This window comes from Harpia harpyja, chromosome 2 (genome assembly GCF_026419915.1).
Source record: "Harpia harpyja isolate bHarHar1 chromosome 2, bHarHar1 primary haplotype, whole genome shotgun sequence".
Classification (NCBI taxonomy): Eukaryota; Metazoa; Chordata; class Aves; order Accipitriformes; family Accipitridae; genus Harpia; species Harpia harpyja.
In genome coordinates this window covers 63,955,691-63,975,967 of record NC_068941.1, presented here as the reverse complement: position 1 = coordinate 63,975,967, position 20,277 = coordinate 63,955,691, and the positions used below count along the sequence as shown (strand labels likewise).

The following is a 20,277-nucleotide window of genomic DNA, read 5'->3' as shown; positions in this document are numbered from 1 at the left end:
CAGCGCTCGCTCTCCGGCTGGGCCTGCGGCCGCGCCCTTTTGGGAGATGCTGGCGCTGCTGGCCCGGGAGCCGGGCATGGAGTGGCTGGAGCTGGGCCTTGCTGGGCAAGCACCTACCTCGCGTCGCGGCCAAGGAGCAGCGTGTAGGACCGAGACGGCGGCGGTGGCGCGCCCCGGCGGCTCCGGGCGGCGCGGCGCGGCGGTGGCTGGTAGGTGCGGACCGTGCTCTGCGGTGGGGCTGCCAACACGTGCGGTGGCGGCGGCGGCTCAGCGCCTGCACCCCCGCCGTGGCCGGGGCCTGGCTTCTGGCTCCGGGTGGGGGGCGAGCGGATCGCCGGTGGCCGTGGCTCCCGCCGGGCAGGCTTTCCTTGGGTTTGCTCGAGGTTTAGTGCAAGGCCAGAGCTTTTGGAGGGAGGCCTCGAGGGAGTTCCCTTTCCTGGGAGTGTGCTGTGTGCCCTTGGCTGTCGTAACTTCTGTAAGCCACACCGGGAAGGTTTGGGTTTAAAATTGCTTTTTGCTTGTCTTCTCTGTTACTAGTCCACAAACTTGTAAGTTCCCAGAGTGCTACCAGATCTAGTGCCTGAAATGGGCCTGGTATGTTGCTTGCAGTTTGCCATTTGAAAAATATCTCAGCTCTTTAACAGCTCTGGGTGTAACTGTCTGTGAATTGTCTTTAATCAGATAAACTAGCAGAGCATTGTTTAGGGGTTTATTGTAATGAGGAACACTATCTTTATTGCTGCATAAGTGGCATGCTTGTGCCTGTTGTCAGCATGTGCTAATGTGGATCCTCTCTTGTAGGAAGTGAGTTTAGTCACCCTCAGAAACATTCCCTGGGACCTCAACCTCTGAAGACTTTGTCGCTGTTGGAGTGTTCTGGGGATAGTAGGCTTTGGCAAGCCTACCTGGAAGGACTGAAGAAATTCCTTGTCTTTAGGAGAAGCATGGGAATGCCTGCAGCCTGGCCAATTCCAGAGGAGCAAGTTAGAGGCTTTTTGGCTATGGAATCTCTTTATTCATCTTCAAAGACACTGATGTATGTGGGGGCACTGTCTTATTTATCAAAATTGACTGGTAACACTGATCCTCTGGAAGATCCCATAACCCATTGCATGGTGATAGGGTTGAAACGTCGAGCAGGCATCCTGAGAGATAAATACTTGCCTATAACCATTGAGGTGTTGCGATCTCTCTTAGGTGCTCTGGAGTCTGTGTGCATAACTCATTATGAATGCTTACTGTTTCGTGCATTATTTACTGTAGCTTTTTTTGGGGCACTTCGAATAGGAGAGATGGTGGCAAAGCACCGTGGTGTACTGCAGCCTGAGCTGTTGTACCTGAGTGATCTCCAGCTGATGGAGAGGAGAGTGGTGTTTCGTCTGCATAACTCTCCTGTGGGACAGGAGAGACATGTCATCAGCCTTGGGCTGTCTGGAGAGCCATGGGTATGCCCTGTTCTGGCCCTCCGGAGCTATGTGACAGTTCGTTCACAGCTGGAGGGGCCACTCTTTATGCACTCAAATAATACAACTGTAACGAAGAGGGAATTCCTGACCATTCTCCGATGGGCCCTGCGGCTGCTGGGGCTGTGCCCGGAGCAGTATGGCGTGCATTCCTTCTGGCTGGGGACTGCTGTCACTGCTGCGCGCTGCGGGTATCCTAGAGAAGACATCATTCGCCTGGCAAGATGGCCCTGTATGATCCCAGAGAGATCATAGCCATGGAGACCAACAGGAAAATAGAAGCTAACGAATTACCTTCTTTCTGTAGAGTTGGCTTTTAACTGTATAGTTTCTAGTCTTTGGCAGTAGTTTATTATTAACACCTGTAATGAATTTTCTACCTCACAGTGGAGTGATTTCTGAAGTTCACTCACAGTTGCTGCTTGTGCTGTATGTAGTGTTGAGGGTGGGGGAGTGTCAAACCTTCTGTGTGTGGACCTTGTCTGTCTGTCTTGACAGAGCAAGTCTTCAGACAGTTTTATCTTGTATAGTGTAAGTTAATAAAGGTTTCCTTTTTAAAAACAGTCTCTGTGTGCTAGTAATGTTGCTCTTTACCCAGAAGACATTGTAGTCTTGGCTTTGAGAGCAATGAATGACAAGCAGACTGAAGTTTTGAGGGAGAACTCTTGAGACTTTAAGGTAATTATTGTAAAAGAGGAGGTAGTTAAATTGTAGTATCTTTTGGCATAGCTGTACGCTTTTTGACACTAACATATGTCACTGAGGTCAAAAGGGAAATACAAGCTACATTATTAGCCCAATAACAGATACCAAAGGATGGGCTTTTTAAAACATTGATAATCATAGGATGCTCAAAGCGATATCCTGTACTGTTTAAATGGGGGACAGCAGCTTTTCTATTCAGCAAACTTTGCCTCTGAAAAGATTTCATTTACTCCTCTACACCTAATTCCCTCTGAGCATAATTAGCCTAATCAGTATTTTAAATAACAAAAATAGCACATGGTTCACTTAACAGTTAATGATTTCCTTAGGATGTGATACTTGCTGTCCTTAATTCAACCTGCTTCCCCCCCCCGAATTTTAAGTTACTACTTAAAATTGAGGAGTTTTCAACCATAATCATAAAGTGCAATGGCTGGAGCACTTCTAATTTTGTAATTACAGCATTTGTAGTACTTTGATAGCATGTGGTAGAATATATTTTTCACCATATGGCTGGACTGGGAAGGCAGTTGGTGAGTCAGACAGTCCCCTGGCTGAGAACTGTGGTGAGCAAGCCTTTTGATCACCCTTATTACTATCATTGCTCCAAACCTGGACCATGATTATTGCTAAACAGGCTAGTTTTGTGTCTTACTCTGCCCTGTGCCCTTTTCTAAGAAAAGTATGGGTTACAGAAGTGTGGGAGCTAGCTGAAATTTAATGCTGGCTTGATCTCCATGTGGATAATGAGCCAAGATTTCTGAGACTTTTAATTAGTAGAAATTAATACTGTCTATGTAGGGCAGCACCAATCTGCTACTTTTTACTATGAGAGTAGCATTGTGTTCACTGTGGGAATTAACTACAGTGCAACAAGACTTCTGTGGTTATGACCATATCTGAGATCTTTAACTGCAGTTCAGCTAAAAGCTGTCTCTTTCATTGTGTGGCTTTGTTCATTAGAAATGTTTGTTTGTATAGGGATTTCTGTTTCTGTGCATGACATCTAAGTGTAAACAGAGCTAAGGTGATGCAGATGTAGTATCTGCCCAGGAACTTATCCTGAGGTGCCCACCAGCTGCTGTTGCTGGTTAGGCTTGCAGGTATACACTTGGAATATACCTGGATAAGGAACTGCTTTGTGGAAGCTTTGATGGATTTTTGCTGTCCCCTGTGTACGTGATGTGTCTGCTTGCTGGCTTGTGCTGTACCCAGGCATGCCAGCTCCTAGTACAGTCTGTTGGCTTGCTGTGAAAGGTCTGTGTATTGGCTATATGTGGCGTGGTTTTGGTAGTGGAGGCAGGGGGGACTGCAAGGGTGGCCTCTGTAGGAAGAGGTAAGGGCCTGCCCAGTTCATATTTTTGTTTCCCAGTACCAAAATATTTTAATTGGCAATAAATTAGTTTTTCCCAAGTTGAGTCTATTTTAACAGTGACAGTAATTAAGTGACCTCCCTGTCTTTAGCCCTCTATCCAAAGTAGTTGCACCAGCGTTACAGACCTGGGAGGTATCAAAATGAGCGCAGTACAAAACCAGCTCAGTGGATGTGCCTGACCATTTAACTCTCTGCTAGGACTCTCCCATTTAATTGATTTCAGCAATAAATTGTGCTTCCCAAATGGGGAGACAGGAAAGCCTTGCAAATAGTTTTAGAATGTAAATGAATGTTCTAGTAAGACAGGAATGGCTGTGTTAATGCTAGCACCTTCAATATATGTGCTGTTTTTAAAGCTTAGAGGTAAGTCTATCTTCTGGGGAACCTGGTATTTGGCAACTAAATGCCAAATGATGATTGCTCTACAATACTGGGAAAATGAATGTCTGCCTTATCTGTAATTTCTATGCCTGTGTGATACATGAAGCAGAAGAGAGAATTACCTTTGTTCTTATTTCTACCTACATTCTGTAGCTGTAGCCAGAGATTTTGGTCTTGTATCCCCCCAAGTGGAAGTAAAATTTGGTAAGTAGCTAGGGAGATGACAAAGAATCAACTATAGTTATCAACTTCACTGAGCTCTGATCCCAGCATTGAGAAAAAGAGAAATTTGTTTTTAAGGAACAGCCATCACAGAGGTAATTAGCTTTTCAAAAAGCCCTGTTTTGATAGGCTGGCATGTTTTCAGATAACAGGGTTATAAATGCAGTGCTTGATCTATAATTACTTGTTGGAGCTATAGGTCTCCTTTTACATGGCAAATAAAACAAATAAGACAGTTGGTAAGTAAATGAGACCTGTTTTCTCCTGACTGTTAGGAGTTTCACATCTCATCAGCTTGGAATCCTAAAATGGTTATCTCTATAACAAATTAATATTTGCAAGGTTTTTCCATTTAGTTGTTTTAAAGATCCTGAATAGAAGCAGAAGGGGTATAAGAAGGGTGTTTACTTTAAGAAGCAAAATGGGGAATTATTTCAACTCACAGTTCTTTCTTACAATGTTAATTAATGATTTCACACATTTTTATCATGTTAAGAGTGAAAGGCTAAGCAATACTGACTCCAGAAAGAGCTAAGTTACTCTTGTACTACTGGTCACTGTCTGCTGTGGGAATTCACTGTATTATGTAGAGATACTGGTGAATCATTACTAATGTGGAAGCTTGAACTCTTACAATTTCTACAACTGATAATTGTTGAATTTAAGTAATTAGACTCTTTTCAATAATAAAGGGGAAGTGATTAGTTGTATTTTTAATTAAAAAAAACCCAAAACTTTCTTTGTATACCTAGTTGATATGCATTTGGTTCTATTCTGATTGTGATGCTTGTATCAAATATATATTCCTTAGAATGACAGAAGTAACATTACCTATTAATTACTACTGTACTAATTAATCAAGTATAAAGTGTATGTCCTTACACAGCTAAAATTTTCATTGTTGAAATTGTACCTCAAGAGTTCATGTTCCTGAAATGGATGAAGTTTGCAAGAAATGGATGAAGTTTGCAAGAAATGGCTTCTTTCTGTATCTACTGAAAATGAAGTAGGTAACTAAATCAGGTATTTGTTAGGCTTCATCCCAGGATCCATGAGTACTTCTTGCTTGTAGAATGAAAGCATCTTCTGCTAGTCTGACTAAGCAGCATTCAGTGTTCTTTGACAGCAAAGACCCAAGTCCAGAAAGCTAAGGATAAATAGGCAAATGCCTTTAAACCTCTTGGGGTTTTCTTTTCAGCGGTTATATAGAAAATTATTTGTGCTATAAAAAGTGCTGAGGAGACTTTTTGTAACATTCTGCAAATGTACAAGCAATTGCATCTCCCATACTTTTGTTTCTTGTTTGCAACCAGCACCTGGATGGGAACTAGCTAGCAAAAGAAGACTTTAAAGATTGAGGGGTTCCATTGATGTGTTACTTGAAACATACCCAAAGTGCCTTTTGGGTACCTGGAAGTCTTTTTTGTCACCTTGACTTCTTCCTTCTACTTAAAGATATGTATATCAGTTGTGATGTTTACTTGCACATTGGAGAGACTTGATCGTTCTACTCCGTAGCAAGGAGGACATCGACATTCTGCAGCAGCTCTAATAACAACATGCTGGGCACAACATGCCAGCACTCTTTACCCTGCTCTGGCTTTCTGTTGAAGATGTTTCGTTTCATATTCGCAAGTCGTACCTCCTCAGGAGATTTGTAATTGCTAACGTTGCAAACTTGGAAGCTGTATAGGCATTAAAAGTACATTTATTTTAAGATATCTAAAGGAAAAGCAGTGTTTTTCAGTCAGCATGAGTGAAGAAGGCTCTGTTTTACATGTGATGCAAGTTTGGCTAGAAGCATTAGTATAGTGCCGAATGCACCAATTGCTACTGGCTCATTGAATCGTATCTTCCAATGAGATGTCATAATGTGTTGCCATCTCATTCTCTGAGGCTGGCTGTGTGTTCACTGCAACATGGTGCTTAACCATATCAGCGTCTTACTTGCTACTTCTGTTACCTCGAAGTAGTGGCAGAAGGGAAAGAGTTAGAGAACAACGTGTACTACAGATCTCATGCTTTTTCCTTATGTATAGTTTCCCACCAAGAACAAATCAGTTACCTATCGGGGTCCAGACCTGACTATACCGCAGCCATTGAACACCATTGGATTAGGAGCAGCTCTCTGAAATGGCAATGTAATATGCTGCTTTTTCTAGAGCCCAGGAGTAAAGCCAGTATGGAATTTGTTGCTAAAATTGTTCCATGTTCTAGCAATGTTCTTATACTAGCTCTTTTATACTAGTTTGAGGAACTGGCTTTTGCACTTTTATATAAATTTCCCAAAAGCTATAACTACAGGATGATTGTAAGATAGTCTGTCTTCTCATAGCTCTGCTATAGCTATAAGCTGTGGACTAATCCCTCTTGCCTTTTCCCCAACATCTTGGTTCTGTTTCAGAATAAAACGCCCTTCCTTAAGCTAAAGGCAGCTGAGCAATTGGCAGATACTTCACAGTCCCCTGCCAATTGTTGGCAGGCAAGCAGCAAATGTTTTCTAAAGCACACAAACCAACCAGGTATAATATGTGGTTATAGTAGCATTTTAATGTTAGAGATAGTTTTTTTGGCCTTAACAGCTTTTATACTTCATAGTACCTTCCACAGAACTTGAAAAATAGCAGTTATTAAGCCTGTAAGATTCAGATCAGTGTTGTAGGCTAACACTTCTAGACTACAAATCATTTGTCTTTATGGGCAAAATAAGTTTTTTTTTTAACTCAGTTAACCAAAGAAAAGGATGTTGCTTGGTGGTGACTCCCTATATTAACACTGGAACCTTTTTCCCTTGGAAGTACTAAGCCTTCATTTCAATGCATTTGTTGTGGATTGAAAAGAAGGAACCAATATCTTGGCATTGGACTATTGCTTAGAATTGTGCAGATGAAAACCAATGGTTTTAATACATGCTCCCTTAACTGATCTGCAGCTACTGTGCTTGCTCGGAGATGCTTAAGACAAGGGATGCGGTCTTCAGCTGAGATGGTGATGCTTTGCCCCTGAGATCTAAATGATTCTGTTGTGCCAGAACGAGTTTGAACAAAACTGCAGGTTTACTACCATGTTTTTCTGAAAAGGAAATTTTTTGGCTCAGTCCATAGCATAATGTAGCTGTGTTCGTGCTAGGACATTATAAAGAATGTCAGTACCCATGTACCATAAGATGTTTCAGTAGCTAAACCCATGATTTATCAAAAGTTCTTTTCCCTCAAAGAGATGAATAGCAGCTGCTTGCCTTATCCTACAGGGAGGTTTGGACAGGCATAAATGCATTGTGATAATTTAGAGTTGTATCCTCCCCCATGTATTTGCTCTGATATTTTTAAAGTGGGAAGCTCTGCAATATTTGTAAGCTTGGAAACTAGTTTATTTGGTTTAGAAAAAACTTGCTGTTGGAGGGGTTTGCCAAGGTGGGTATTTTGCACTCTGAGTAACGCAGTATTTTTTTTTTTTTTTGGTCTAAATTCTGGGAACATGGAGAAGTCCTCTGGGTAGATTGATGTGTGTGATTAGATGGAGCAGAAACAATTAGATAATGCCAAATTTTGCAATATAAATGCTTGCTTAGGGTCTTTTTCATAGAGATTTGTATTACAATGTAAGTAAAATTGTATACAACACTGGTGAAGTAGAATGTATGAATACTGTTCTGGCAGTCATCTTGCAACTGGAGTTCTGTGAATTCCTTGAAAACAAAGTTAAAGTTTAGGTTGATACATTATGGTCTGCATTTTTTTTTTCTCGTCTTCATCATCTTTTGGCATCCTGCCTTTTCAGCCAGCTGCACTGTATTAGTGGACAGCATTAGTCTTAGCTCTTTGTAGGGAACTCTTAAAGTCTGAGGAATTCAGATAAGGACACAGAAGTTTAGATGTACCATATTCTGTGTTGCAAGGTGGATGTGAGCTTATCAGGAAAGTAGATGTTTTCAGGGAATGCTAGACCCTCTATGCAGATACCGTTGTGAACATGATGAGTATTGGTAGTGGTTTAGAGGGATGTTCCCACCCCACTTTCAATTTTGGAGAGAGTGAAACTTCAGTTTTGAGTGAGTATCTAAACTGTTGCCCTTCAGTTTTGCTTCTTCAGATATCAGTTTAATCTCTTTTATTTTTTTTTTTTTGTGATGTGCACGCAAGCTGAAGGAATTGCTTTCTGGGGAACCAGAAGAGTTGTCTTCAGCCTGCAGTGGTAGCTGGGGGGCTTCCCTCTGCTTCCAAAAGCTGAGGTAGTGTGCTGACTTCCATGGCTCAAGCGTGATCACAAAGGGGAAGATGCTTGAGTCTGTCTGCACCCTTGTAACAGGGTAGAAATATTTCTCTAATCCAGTTTGTTTGGGAGCATCGGGCTGCCTGCCAGAGCAAATGTGTGATCTGGAACAGTGTCTAGGCCCAGAGGTTGTCTTTGTGTAGAGCACAGATCCTGTGATCAGCCATTCAAAGGCATGGTGCAAAGCTGGAAATTATCCCAATGAGAAAGAGCTGTATCTAAAATAGCTTTATGATAGCTAAAATTATAAAATAGCTTTGTTCTTAACCCTGCCAGATATGGAATGCTTCTCAAGGACAGACAAAATACCAGTCAGCTTGCAAGCATCTTGGTGAAGAAGGATGAACATGCTGCGTTTTAGATCACATTAAATAATACAAGGCTTCTAGGGGCAAAAGGTTTCTCTACTTTAGGTGCTGGGAGGTGGTCAGCAGAGCTGCCTGTGTTAAGTGGACCCAAATAAAATTTATATTCAGAAAAGCTCACAACTGTAACATGTAAATTAGAATTTCTCATCTCTGGAAAATGTGGCTAATATTCTACATTATCTGATGACCTGACATTGTGAATGCTTCTGAATGTATTTCCTATCTTCCATGTGTACAACAGGGTGGAAGAAAATATGAATGAATATGCTGGTTTCAAGTGGTAGGGGATTTTTAGAGAGAAGGAAGGAGGAGGCAGTAGGTGGGTGAAAAAAAATGAGGCGGAGAGAAACATGCTGCATCTAAATGAAGTGCTGTATTCTCCTTCTCCAGAGCAGGCACAGTGAGGCTATTTTACTGGCAAGAGGAGCTGTTGTTACCCGTGCTGTTAAGACTTCAGTTAGTCTAAGGAGAGAAGTCTGACTCTGAAGAGTTAGTGTGCTGCTTGACCCCATCACAAGATAATATTCTGTAGCAAATGCTGCGAAGAATGTGAACACAACAGCTTCTGGGGAGAAAAATTGGCAGGAAGGCAAGTAGAAGCAGACTGAGACACTTCTTACAAACTGTGCTTAGAAACCAATCTGTTCTTCTTTATTGTTCTCTGATGAAGGGATGGATGATGAATGGTACAGACGGCCTTGAGGCCTGTGGTAATACAGTATCTGTAGCTTTTCCAGTTGGAGGCTTAAAAATTCTTAATGCTTTTTATGCAAAAAAGGCTAAGAAGCCATTAAAAAAAAATTCTGAAAATTTACACGTCAAAACCTCAGCCTCTGGAGCAAACCACTATTTTGGGCAGGAGAGGAAAGGTTTGTTTTATTGAAAATTTTGTTCTTTCAATTAATGTTTCTACACTTCTTTCCCACTTTGCCTATGGTTTGGCTAAGATAAGTATCTAAAGTTGGAAGTCTTAGTATGAAAGAGATCTGTCCCATGTCATCTCCACTTGAGTCTGTCCCTAAACTGCGTGCAAAGTCAAACTTGCCTTACATGGCAGTACACTGAATTCAGATTTTTTTTATGTTGTCTTGATAAGAGCATGCGTGTTTGTCTAGAACCACAAAAAGTTACATGTGTCACGTGAGTGTCATACAAGCTCAGTGCAGCAATGAATGGTACACTCTTGTCCTACTGAATGTAAGCACCAACACAATGTTCTGCTCCATTAATAGCCCATACGCATTCTCACAAAGTCAAATGTTTGAACAAAATACATGGAAGCGGAGTTGGATATTGTGCCACGGGCCTTAACTGCTCTCTGCATCAGCAGAAGCGGCCTGTGCTCTAAATATGGTTTTGTATCATACAGTTATTGACAATGACATGTATCTGCTCGTCCTGCAACCCTCTCGTGACTGGTCTCATGTATGGTAGGCAGACCCAAGAGCCAGGTTCTAACTGCCAGTAAGCAGTTTTGTTCCCTCTGTTTATCTTTTTTCTTTAAAAGAACATCTTGTCTCTGCTTGTCTTATATCAAATGGAAAGCAAATAATCAGCAAAATTAATGGAAGTAGATTAAAATGCAATGTGATTTTTGTGGGATAAACAAAAATCGTGTTGAGTATCTGGGTAGATCAGTAGGCTGGCTAACAGGGCCATCTGCTGGCAGATGTACTCTAACAAGGTAACTTTGACTTTCACTTGGAACAAGTCTAGTTCTGGGAGAGGTTAATGGCTTGATTCTAAGTTGCAAACACCCGCGACTCTTGTTAAATTATTTTTGTAAGCTGCTTCATACTGTATATTAATTCCTGACTTCATAGCAGAACTTATTACTGTAAAAATAGAGAACTGCTTAACTATAAATTTAAGCTCCATTCAAATGTTAAATGGGATGTTTGATTTGGGAGTAGTGTTGCCATAGATTACGCCACAATTTAAAACTATAGTCTGAGGAAGCGAGGGTTTGTAGATGAAACTCTCAGATCAATGAACAACGATTAATGTTAATACTCACTCTTCACACAAAATGTCTATATTAGGGACATTTTGATTAAAATTACACATCAGATTTCTCGTGAACAAACATAAAGAAGCCAAATGGTCTGGCATACTAAGATTGTTAAATTTCTTGTATCTTTAATATTGAAAAGGCTTTTGGATGTATTTTAGTTTTATTTTTACAAGCACTGTGTAATAAGTGCAGCAGTGTGCTTGTGTTTGCCTGTCTGTATGTCCAATATGTGGCAACTATTGGATATATTTGATGACTGGAAATATGATAGATCATAACTGAGAGGTTATGATCTATCCCTTTGCAAGTTTGTAATGAATAACATATGGAATATATGTGTGTATAAGAATAAATTGAGTAAACACATATAAGCATGCTTCTTGTTTTTGTCTTTTGAGAACCTGCAGTTTCCCTTCAAGAAGATGTCATTCCAATAAAGGTGCAGGGTTCTTTAATATACCCGATCTTACGTAAATTAAAGTACTTGCACTGGGGAGATACATATTGCTGGTGTAACAGGTCACAAGATTGTCTCCAGCCCATGGCAAAGCAAGCTTAATCTTGGTTCCAGTGGTGTTTTTAGCAGCACACTTAAAGCAGTACCCCGGTCACTCTTGTAATTACAGTAAGAGAAGTGAAGCAGTAGCTACTTGCTGACATAATGGCAATGTACTGTAGACTAAAGGTATCCCCTGAGAATGCGCTGATCTGACTGTATCCAAAAATCTTTCATCTTTCATCTCTGATTTTTGTTGTCTCTAACAGCATATACCTTCTTCCCACAGAAAAAGCAGGTTATTGCATACTGCCTATGGGCTGCTCTGACCTTTTTGACTTCTAAACTGTTTTCCACTTTTTTCCCCTTTGACAGTTCAGCAAATGAAGTGACAGAGATGGATTTCATTACAAGTGCTTTGACTGAAATTATTTATTGCTTACCTACTAAACCTGGCCATAAATGTCATTGATTTATAGACCCCATGAAAGCACAAACATTAGCCAGTGAGTGCCAGGAGTGCTACTATATAGAAATTATGTGTATGGAAGGATTGGCTTCCTTCTAGCCGAAAGACTACACAAGAGTAAAGCAACAGTATTTTATATTTTGTGTGGATCAGAACTGTTCTGGACCAATTCTTTTTGCTGGTAGTTCATTCTATATTTTCACCTTTCAATTTTAGTGACTATTTTCTGTTACCTGTTCTAAAAGGATGGCAAAATGGACTGCAGTATATCAGGAAGGATGGACTGGACTATGAAAGAGGAAGTAATCTCCTCTTGTCTGTGAGAAACTTGTAAGAAAATGCCTGCAGTACTAGGAAACTAACTTGGCAACATGAGTAATATAGACAGAGCTAATGAAGTTCTGACCATTGGGGTAGATGGGAGGCTGGGTGTGGTATTGTTTCATATTCATATTTCTCTCCTGTAAGTCTTTTAGCTTAATGCAAGAGCTGTCCAGTAACTCCGTAATTCTTTGTAAAGTCTTGTGAAGTTTACCTGGGAAAAATTGTACTGTATTGGGAAATGGCGTTTTATCTGCAGAGTCCAGTTTTGCTCCTGATATACTGTGCTGAGTACTGGTCTCGGAGTTGTCTACACCACTGGAAATTCTTATTTGTGCAGAGGTATTGGGCTGCTGCAAATGTTGCCTGTGTTGTCTGACTTTGGTGTAGATGCATGTCTTCCATGTGGCAACACTTTGGTAGGTGAAAACATTGTTTTGTCAGCATGGGAGTAGGTAGGCTGTGGGTTTTTTTGCTGTGTGACATATTGGATATGTGATGTACAGTGTGACTATACCAGTTGAAGTACTGAGGCAAATCACTTTTTTGTGAGGGTCCACAGGTTCTACAGAACTGGTTCTGAGCAAGCTATTGCTGAACATAAGGGCAGTAAAATGTGGCCCACCAAAGAAATGTGAAAGGGCTCTTCGTAAATTGGCCAAAATCTTACATTTGTACCAAAAAATGCAACGGAATATAGTTTTCGTACTGACATCCCATCCGTTTGTCTTCTCCCTCAGCATTAGCTTCAGAGCAGGCGGCTCTCGGGTTACGGGAAGGGGGGGGTTGCCGGAGCTCCCGGCGGTGGCAGGGACCAAGACCAGCGGTCGCTCTAGGACTCTGACAGCTGCTGAGGGAGGACTGAGTTGCTCCTAGCAGCTCATCAGTGCCTCAGCATCTTTATGTTGCTGTGCAACTTTGTGGGGTTTTGGGGGGTTTTTTTTGTTTGCTGGTTTTGGATGGTGATAAGCGTTTTTGTGCCCTTGAGTGAACAATTTTATTTAAGGTCCAGAAATGAAGAGAAATAGCCTGTCCTCCTTTTCCGTCTCTCTCTGGTTGCTGTTTACAGCAGTGATGCTTCAAGGTGAGAATGCTGCTTGATAGCTAAATGTTGCATTGAGGTTTATTTTACTCGGGTAAGGGCTGATGTCCTGATGTGTCTTACATGCTTGAGCTCCAGAAGTCTTTCATCTGTTTCGTTGTACTTTGTCTCACTGATGCATAGACAAAATGAATGATCCTGTACAGCCAGAACTTAAATGCTCTTTGTGAAGCTTTGATTTGTTAGGATTTCTTCTTAATCAGGAAGGTTTGCTATGAACTCTTACTAGTCCAGGAAGTCACTGTGAGTCACCAGAGTGTGATGTACTCCAAAGCACTCGCTTCCTACATAGTGCCAGCTGGCATTTGCGCAGGTCTTGTAAGTGTTACTGTCCTTGCCCTTTGCTTGCAGAAATGTGTGAATGTATCTAAAGGTAATACAAAGACTGTGGTGCACAAAACAGTGTGGAGCAGTAAAAGTGTCATTTAAAACCTGAAGTTTCAGTGAATTATCTTTAGTGACCAAGTCTGGATAACAAGCAGCATCTCCACATACATGGTTTGGAAAAGGTGTTAGTGCAAGAATGTGTTCATACATCATGCAATTGCCAATTTGTGAAGAAAAATAGCTCAGGCTTTTTCCAGGTGGTAGTTAAAAAAGAAAAAGAGTAAATTCTGAAAGTAGCATGAATCTGTCAGTGCTGCATTTAGGGAGATATCACAAGTCATTAGCCTGGGAGCAGGTTTGACTTCAGACTTTGCTTCTAATTTTAGCTTGGCAGATGCGTGACTGTAAGTTGATAATCTCTATGCCTATGAAAGACATCAGTAAAATAAAATTAATGATATTTACCTTAAAAAAGGTAGGAATCTCTGGATGCAGAGGTTTTTTTCAGTGGGTGCGAAAAGCTGGAGTTAGCTACTCATTTACTACAGGTAAAAGCTGTCCTTATTTGAATAGCTTCATCAGGTATACTTCTGTTTCTGCACTAAATGATATTCTACAGTATATGAATTATAAATACAGTTATAGCAAATACCACATGAAGCTGTAGAAAGAGGATATCTTCTGATACTGCTCAGTGCTTAATCTGATATACTGAACAAATCTATGTTATCTAGCTGTAGAATCAGCCAAAGGAAAATATGCTCACATGCTGTTTAATGAACTGTTTGAGGACTACTCAAATGCTCTAAGACCAGTGGAAGACACAGATAAAGTGCTGAATGTCACCCTTCAGATCACATTATCCCAAATTAAGGACATGGTGAGTTAAGAGTACAGTTCTGTTTTTCTAAAGATGTGCAGAAATGTACTAGCTGTAAACCTTTTGCTTGGAGCAGGAAAAGCAATGTGCGTTTTGTTGTGACAACTTCAGTAATGCTTCCTCACGAGGGTCATGTTCTCCAGTTCTTCATGAATTCTAATCTGATTGCCACATGAAGACTTCCATTATAAGTCTGCAAAATTACAGCTGCTGAATTGTTAAGACTTCTTTTGTAGTTAGGTGTTGGTATCGCACCCTCCAGGCAACTTTTGCTGAATTTTAAATAGAAAGAGCAAATACTTTTTCTAAGATGCAGTTAATTTCTACATAAACTCCCTATTTTAGCCTTCAGTAACTTTTTTATAAATTTGGTTCAACCAGATATACTTTTAAGGCAAAAGAAAATGTGTCTGGAAGGACAATGGAAAATCACTTTTGTGGCTCCTGAATTACAACTTCAAGGCCTCACCAAGCTTTCAGAGAATTTGTTAGACTGAATCTGTTAGCTGTTTGGTATTCTGAAGCTTGCAAAAGGAAATCCTTAAGATACTGGGAGCCTTAGACAGCTATGATTAAAGCTAGGGAGGGTGCAAGGGGAAGAAGGTTTGGACAAGAGAAAGTCCAAATAAATAAGCTCCCTGTTCAGTGTATGGGCATATGTACCTGTCTGAGAAGTGCTCTTGTGGCCTGTCAGCATTCTGGCCTGTTTTGGGCAGTACTTTAAAGCTGTACAACAAATGCTGTCTGCGTCTAAGATGTGATTTTTGTCACCTTCAGCTAGACATATTTCTACATTTTTATGCAGGATGAAAGGAACCAGATTTTGTCAGCTTACTTATGGATTCGACAAAGCTGGTATGATGCATACCTCAAATGGGACAAAGATAAATATGATGGGTTGGATTCTATCAGGATTCCAAGCAATTTGGTTTGGAGACCAGATATTGTCCTATATAACAAGTGAGTGTGGCTGGAGAAAATCAGCTTGAATATTTGTCTGAGGAAGGGAGGGGGTTGAAGGAGGAATGGACCCATGGAGTCTGAACTTTTATCACTTTACGTTACCTTAGCAAGGGGCATTGTTTGTTGTCTTAACATGAGTTGTTGATCATCTAAATATTTTGCAATAAAGCCATAGACAGGATTTGGCAATTGATTATGCTACACAGCAAAGCTGTTCTGAATTTCTCTGCACTGGGAATTGAATAACCTGGCAGTCTGAAGTGCTTTCTGCACTGCGGCTGCTGAATAGCTCTGGAAGATTGTCCACAAGAAGGTGGTACACAAAGGCTGCACTCGTCGTCTGCTCTCCCAGGCCGGTAGTGACCAGCAGATTATTTTCGTCTTTGAATGGATTCTTATCCTACTGTATCCTGTTTGAGGTCAAGTTTGAAGAAGCTATGGCCGATAAATACAACGTAATTTAGCAGCACTGACGTTTGGCATTAATGGGGACTGGTACCTGTAAATAATAGTTAATAGTAAGTTCCTACTAAAATTCAGTATAAATATAAATATGATTTCAGAGGCATGCTTTTAATGGTGTGAAGAGAGGGTTTTCCTCCTTGCCCCATCTTCCCTGGCCCACACTCTAGGTTGTTGCCTGTCAATCCTGACTGTCACTTTTCTGTCTTTTAGGGCGGATGATGACTTTTCAGAACCAGTGAATACTAATGTTGTGTTGAGATATGATGGAAAAATCACTTGGGATGCACCTGCTATCACAAAGAGCTCATGTGTAGTGGATGTATCTTATTTTCCTTTTGACAGCCAGCAGTGCAACCTTACATTTGGATCCTGGACCTATAATGGTAATCAGGTAGACATCGTCAATTCTCTTGATAGTGGTGACCTCTCTGATTTCGTAGAAGATGTGGAATGGGAGATTCATGGTATGCCAGCAGTTAAGAACGTCATCACTTACGGCTGCTGCTCTGAACCTTATCCTGATGTGACCTTCACACTGATTTTGAAAAGGAAATCTTCTTTCTACATATTTAATCTGTTGCTTCCTTGTATTTTGATCTCTTTCCTGGCCCCACTGGGATTCTATCTCCCTGCAGACTCCGGGGAAAAAGTGTCTCTGGGCGTTACGGTTCTTCTTGCTCTGACTGTGTTCCAGCTGATGGTTGCAGAGATCATGCCTCCCTCTGAAAACGTACCTTTGATAGGTGAGCTTTACACGCTTTGTCTTTAAACATGGCTTATTAATAGCAGGGCTGTATATCAGGGAAACCATATGTAATTTGTGGCTTCTGGGAAAATAAAGGTGCTACATTTTTAAAACATAGTGAAATACTTAAAATGCGCATGGAATTTCTACAGGTATGCTGCAGCTCTTTAAGGTTATTTTGTGTTTATTTTAAATTATATATTAGCTATCTATTTTATATTTATTAAATATAGTTACACATTTAGAATTTTTTTATCGCATCTTTTAATAAAGCTAGTAATGGAAAACAATTTTAGAACCAGTGCGTGAAGTGTAAGCAAGAGCAGTAAGCACAAGGTCAGGCTGTTTCAGGATATGTTTCTGTCAGATCCAGGTGGTTGGATGGCCTGGCTGGGACACTCAGGGTTGACTTAATATCTGACAATTGTTACATTAAATTGTAATGCCTGGCAATCCATGACACTGAATTTTAATTTACATCTGAGAGTGCAGAAGAGCTGATCTGTAGCAAAAGGGAGGTGTTCAGCACTGTCCCCTCTGCCAAGACCCTCCTGCCCCTGGCTGGCCCCTGGGCATGAGCCTGCCCAGCTGTCCTGGTGGGATTGCTAGAGGATTAGGAACACAGTTGCCTCCACGCTGGCTTCCAGCTCCGTTAAGATAATTCAGATCTCATTATTTTTATTCTCGTTATTACTGTGTATATAAAAAACTGCATGGCTTAGGTGAGACAAAATACTGGTCAATGAAAAAGACTGTTGAATGTGTTTCCCACACCAGCAGCAACTATTCCTGCCTAGAGTATGGGCTTGCTGTACTGGAGAACCTTCCCTGCCCTCCCATCATGCTGTCTAAATTAAGGAGCCAGGACCTAGCTTCGGTCTGCTTTCTCTGTTCCCTCGCTCTCCCTCACCATCCTTTCCAAGCCCTTTGAAAACTGGGATCACATCACGCTTGTCTGTGGTGCATCCTGTGTCACGGATGCCGCCAGCCCTTGCTTTTCCTGCAGAGGCTGCGCAGCAGCAGAGCAGGGCTGGGAGCTGCCTCTTTGCATAGGCACAAGCCACAGTAGGTTAGCTGGTCGGCTGTGTACTTCAGTTGTGAAAAGCAGTGGCTGAGGGGCACAGCTTGTATTCACTGTATTTGTTACCTATTCCTGGCCAGAATGAGCTTTGTCCTTGTTTGGACTAGCCACACTAAAATTTGTACAGGCTGAAGAAAATCCAGACAACAAATCTCAACAGGCAGCGGAGCCACCCTTCGGCTCTGTGCCTGGCCTCTTAGCTGTCAGTACACTAGTTGTGGATACCAGCGAGGTCTGCATATTCACTGGCCTGCGTGAATGCGAAAGCATCCATCTGCTGCTGTGGGGTGCGTCAATAGCTCCAACAAAGTGTTATCATCACTTTTGTTAATACATCAGGAAGTGGGATTTCTGATGCACCACGTGAAGCCATCAACATTGGGATTTTGCAGACACTAGGAAAAGAACAAGGCCCCTGATAAACATTTTTAAGCTGCTTTCTGAATGGGTGTATTTCGAGAAATCAGAGGTTTTGGCTCGCAAATATTTACCATGCTAATACAATAGTCACTTACTCATCTGATGAAGGCATGCCAGTAATGAGTATGAGGTTTTTCTTTAATTGCTTTAATATTATTTTTTTAAATAGCAAATTAAGTGTGATCTAAGTACAGAGAACAGGGTTGATTAAAAATTGGTTTCACTTGCATTTGTTTAGCACTATGTTGTCACATTGTTATTTCTGCATTGAATTTTTTTATTAGGGGAGCATCTTTAATATGAATTTATTTCATGTTCCAGGAAAGTATTACATAGCAACTATGACCATGATCACAGCTTCCACTGCGTTGACGATCATCATAATGAATCTCCATCACTGTGGCTCAGAAGCAAAGCCTGTTCCACAGTGGGCTAGGGTGGTTATTTTGGACTACATGTCAAAAATCTTTTTTGTTTATGATGTGGGTGAAAATTGCACAAGTCCGAAAAGAGAGGAGGAAGAAGAACATAAGTTAGAGGGGGATGATGGGTGTGAGAGGAGGCACAAAGAAGTAAGGAGTCACCTTTCCAATAACAGGAATGATGACTGTGATCTCAAGGAGAAGCTCAATGGAAATTTGCATAAAAGCTATGGGGTTCATGGTGAAAATGTTAGGGAGACTGTTAATTGCTGTTCCTGTTACAAAATGCTGATTAAAAATATCGAGTATATTGCTAATTGTGTTCGAGACCATAAAGCAAACCGGGCCAAAGGAATTGAGTGGAAAAAAGTTGCAAAAGTGATGGACAGGTTTTTCATGTGGATTTTCTTTATCATGGTGTTTTTTATGAGCGTGCTGATCATTGGGAAAGCGGCTTAACTGAAGATGAACAGATTTATTTTGTAAAACTGAATATACTGGGTTAGCTTGTTTTGGTGGAGCTCTGGGACAGGGGTGCTTTTGAGATCTTTGTCTTGCATTCTCTAACAATAAACAAATTGATTCTGTAGGCTGTGACAGCGTTGAGACATTGCTCAGCTGAGGGCTTTGTTAGTGACTGTCTTTGCCTTTTAGTATGGGAGAGCAGCCCTGATGAGGCTGCTGGGTAAGCACTCTGTGTTCCATATGATGGGTGGTGGCCATGACTTCAGGCTGAATGTAGTGGAGCATTGCAGCAATGGAGCGGACAGGCTAGCGGGGAGCACTGTACTGACAGGGCTGCATCTCTGCGCTTTGTAACTTGGCTAGCCTTTCTCTTCCCCAGAAAAAAACCCAAGTATTTTTGACATGGTGGCAGTTCCTGGAAATCATGTCTTCATGGCATTGCCTTATTTTTTCCTTTTTTAGCTTGTCTTCCTAACTTAACCTTTTGTTATGGCTCTTTCTGACCACTGTTCCTATCATTTCATAGGCTCTACCTGTCTATCTGCTGTCTGGTGTGCCTTTCACTTCTAATACCATTGAGCTTACTGAATATGATGGTTACCTTGATCTTCCCCTTAATCATTTCCTGCTGCTGAATATTACCTCATTGTCACCATGGGTCCAGTAAGTCAGATTCCCAGGACTTGTTCCTCACCAAGTCAGAGGCCCTCTCTTCGATTCTCTTTCTCATGAGCCTAATAATAGGAAGGGCTTCTCCTGTCCTTTGTAGATGTCTCATTCCCCTGGGCATTTGTGCAAGATGGGCCTTTAAATGCTACTTGAGACTGCTAAAATAGGAGGCTGTGGCTTTTGTTTCTGCTCGTTTTATTGACCTTCACCAGTGTTCACCCCGTGTGTCCCTTGTCCACTCTTATATCCTCTTTAATACTTAAATTTCAAACTATTTACAGTAGCTCTGTGTGTTACTTGGCACAAAAGCATGATCTTACAGGCTCATTAAAGTAGTGCCATAATCAACTCTCCTTGCTCAACACCTTAGTACTGATGTGTATGTGAATGTGTTTGTTGCTGACAACACCAAAAACCCCTTTTCTGTGTGTTAATTTCTGTTAACCCTCTCAGACTAACAGATCTGGAAGATGTCTCATGTAGTGAAGTGAAAAGCTAGTACCCCAGGCATGCCTGCAGTGGATAAATTGCTTTTGCAAAGCACCCTGAACTTTGAAACCATGATATTCTAGATGCAGTGGGAGAGGCAGAATGACACTGTAATGGATCCCAGTCAAAAGTTCATGTGATAAAGCTCATTTTCATAATTGTT

At 41.2% G+C, this 20,277-nt stretch overlaps 1 protein-coding gene across 1 annotated transcript; it reads left to right on the top strand.

Annotated features, from left to right (window-relative positions):
• The first annotated feature begins 12,936 nt into the window (after positions 1–12,936).
• Positions 12,937–19,514, top strand: CHRNA9 (cholinergic receptor nicotinic alpha 9 subunit). The gene is made up of 5 exons (XM_052811032.1): positions 12,937–13,170; positions 14,250–14,395; positions 15,201–15,355; positions 16,034–16,566; positions 18,391–19,514. The coding sequence occupies exons 1-5, from the start codon at positions 13,101–13,103 to the stop codon at positions 18,948–18,950; spliced, it is 1,464 nt and encodes a 487-aa protein (XP_052666992.1). The 5' UTR covers positions 12,937–13,100; the 3' UTR covers positions 18,951–19,514.
• The last annotated feature ends 763 nt before the right edge of the window (positions 19,515–20,277 follow it).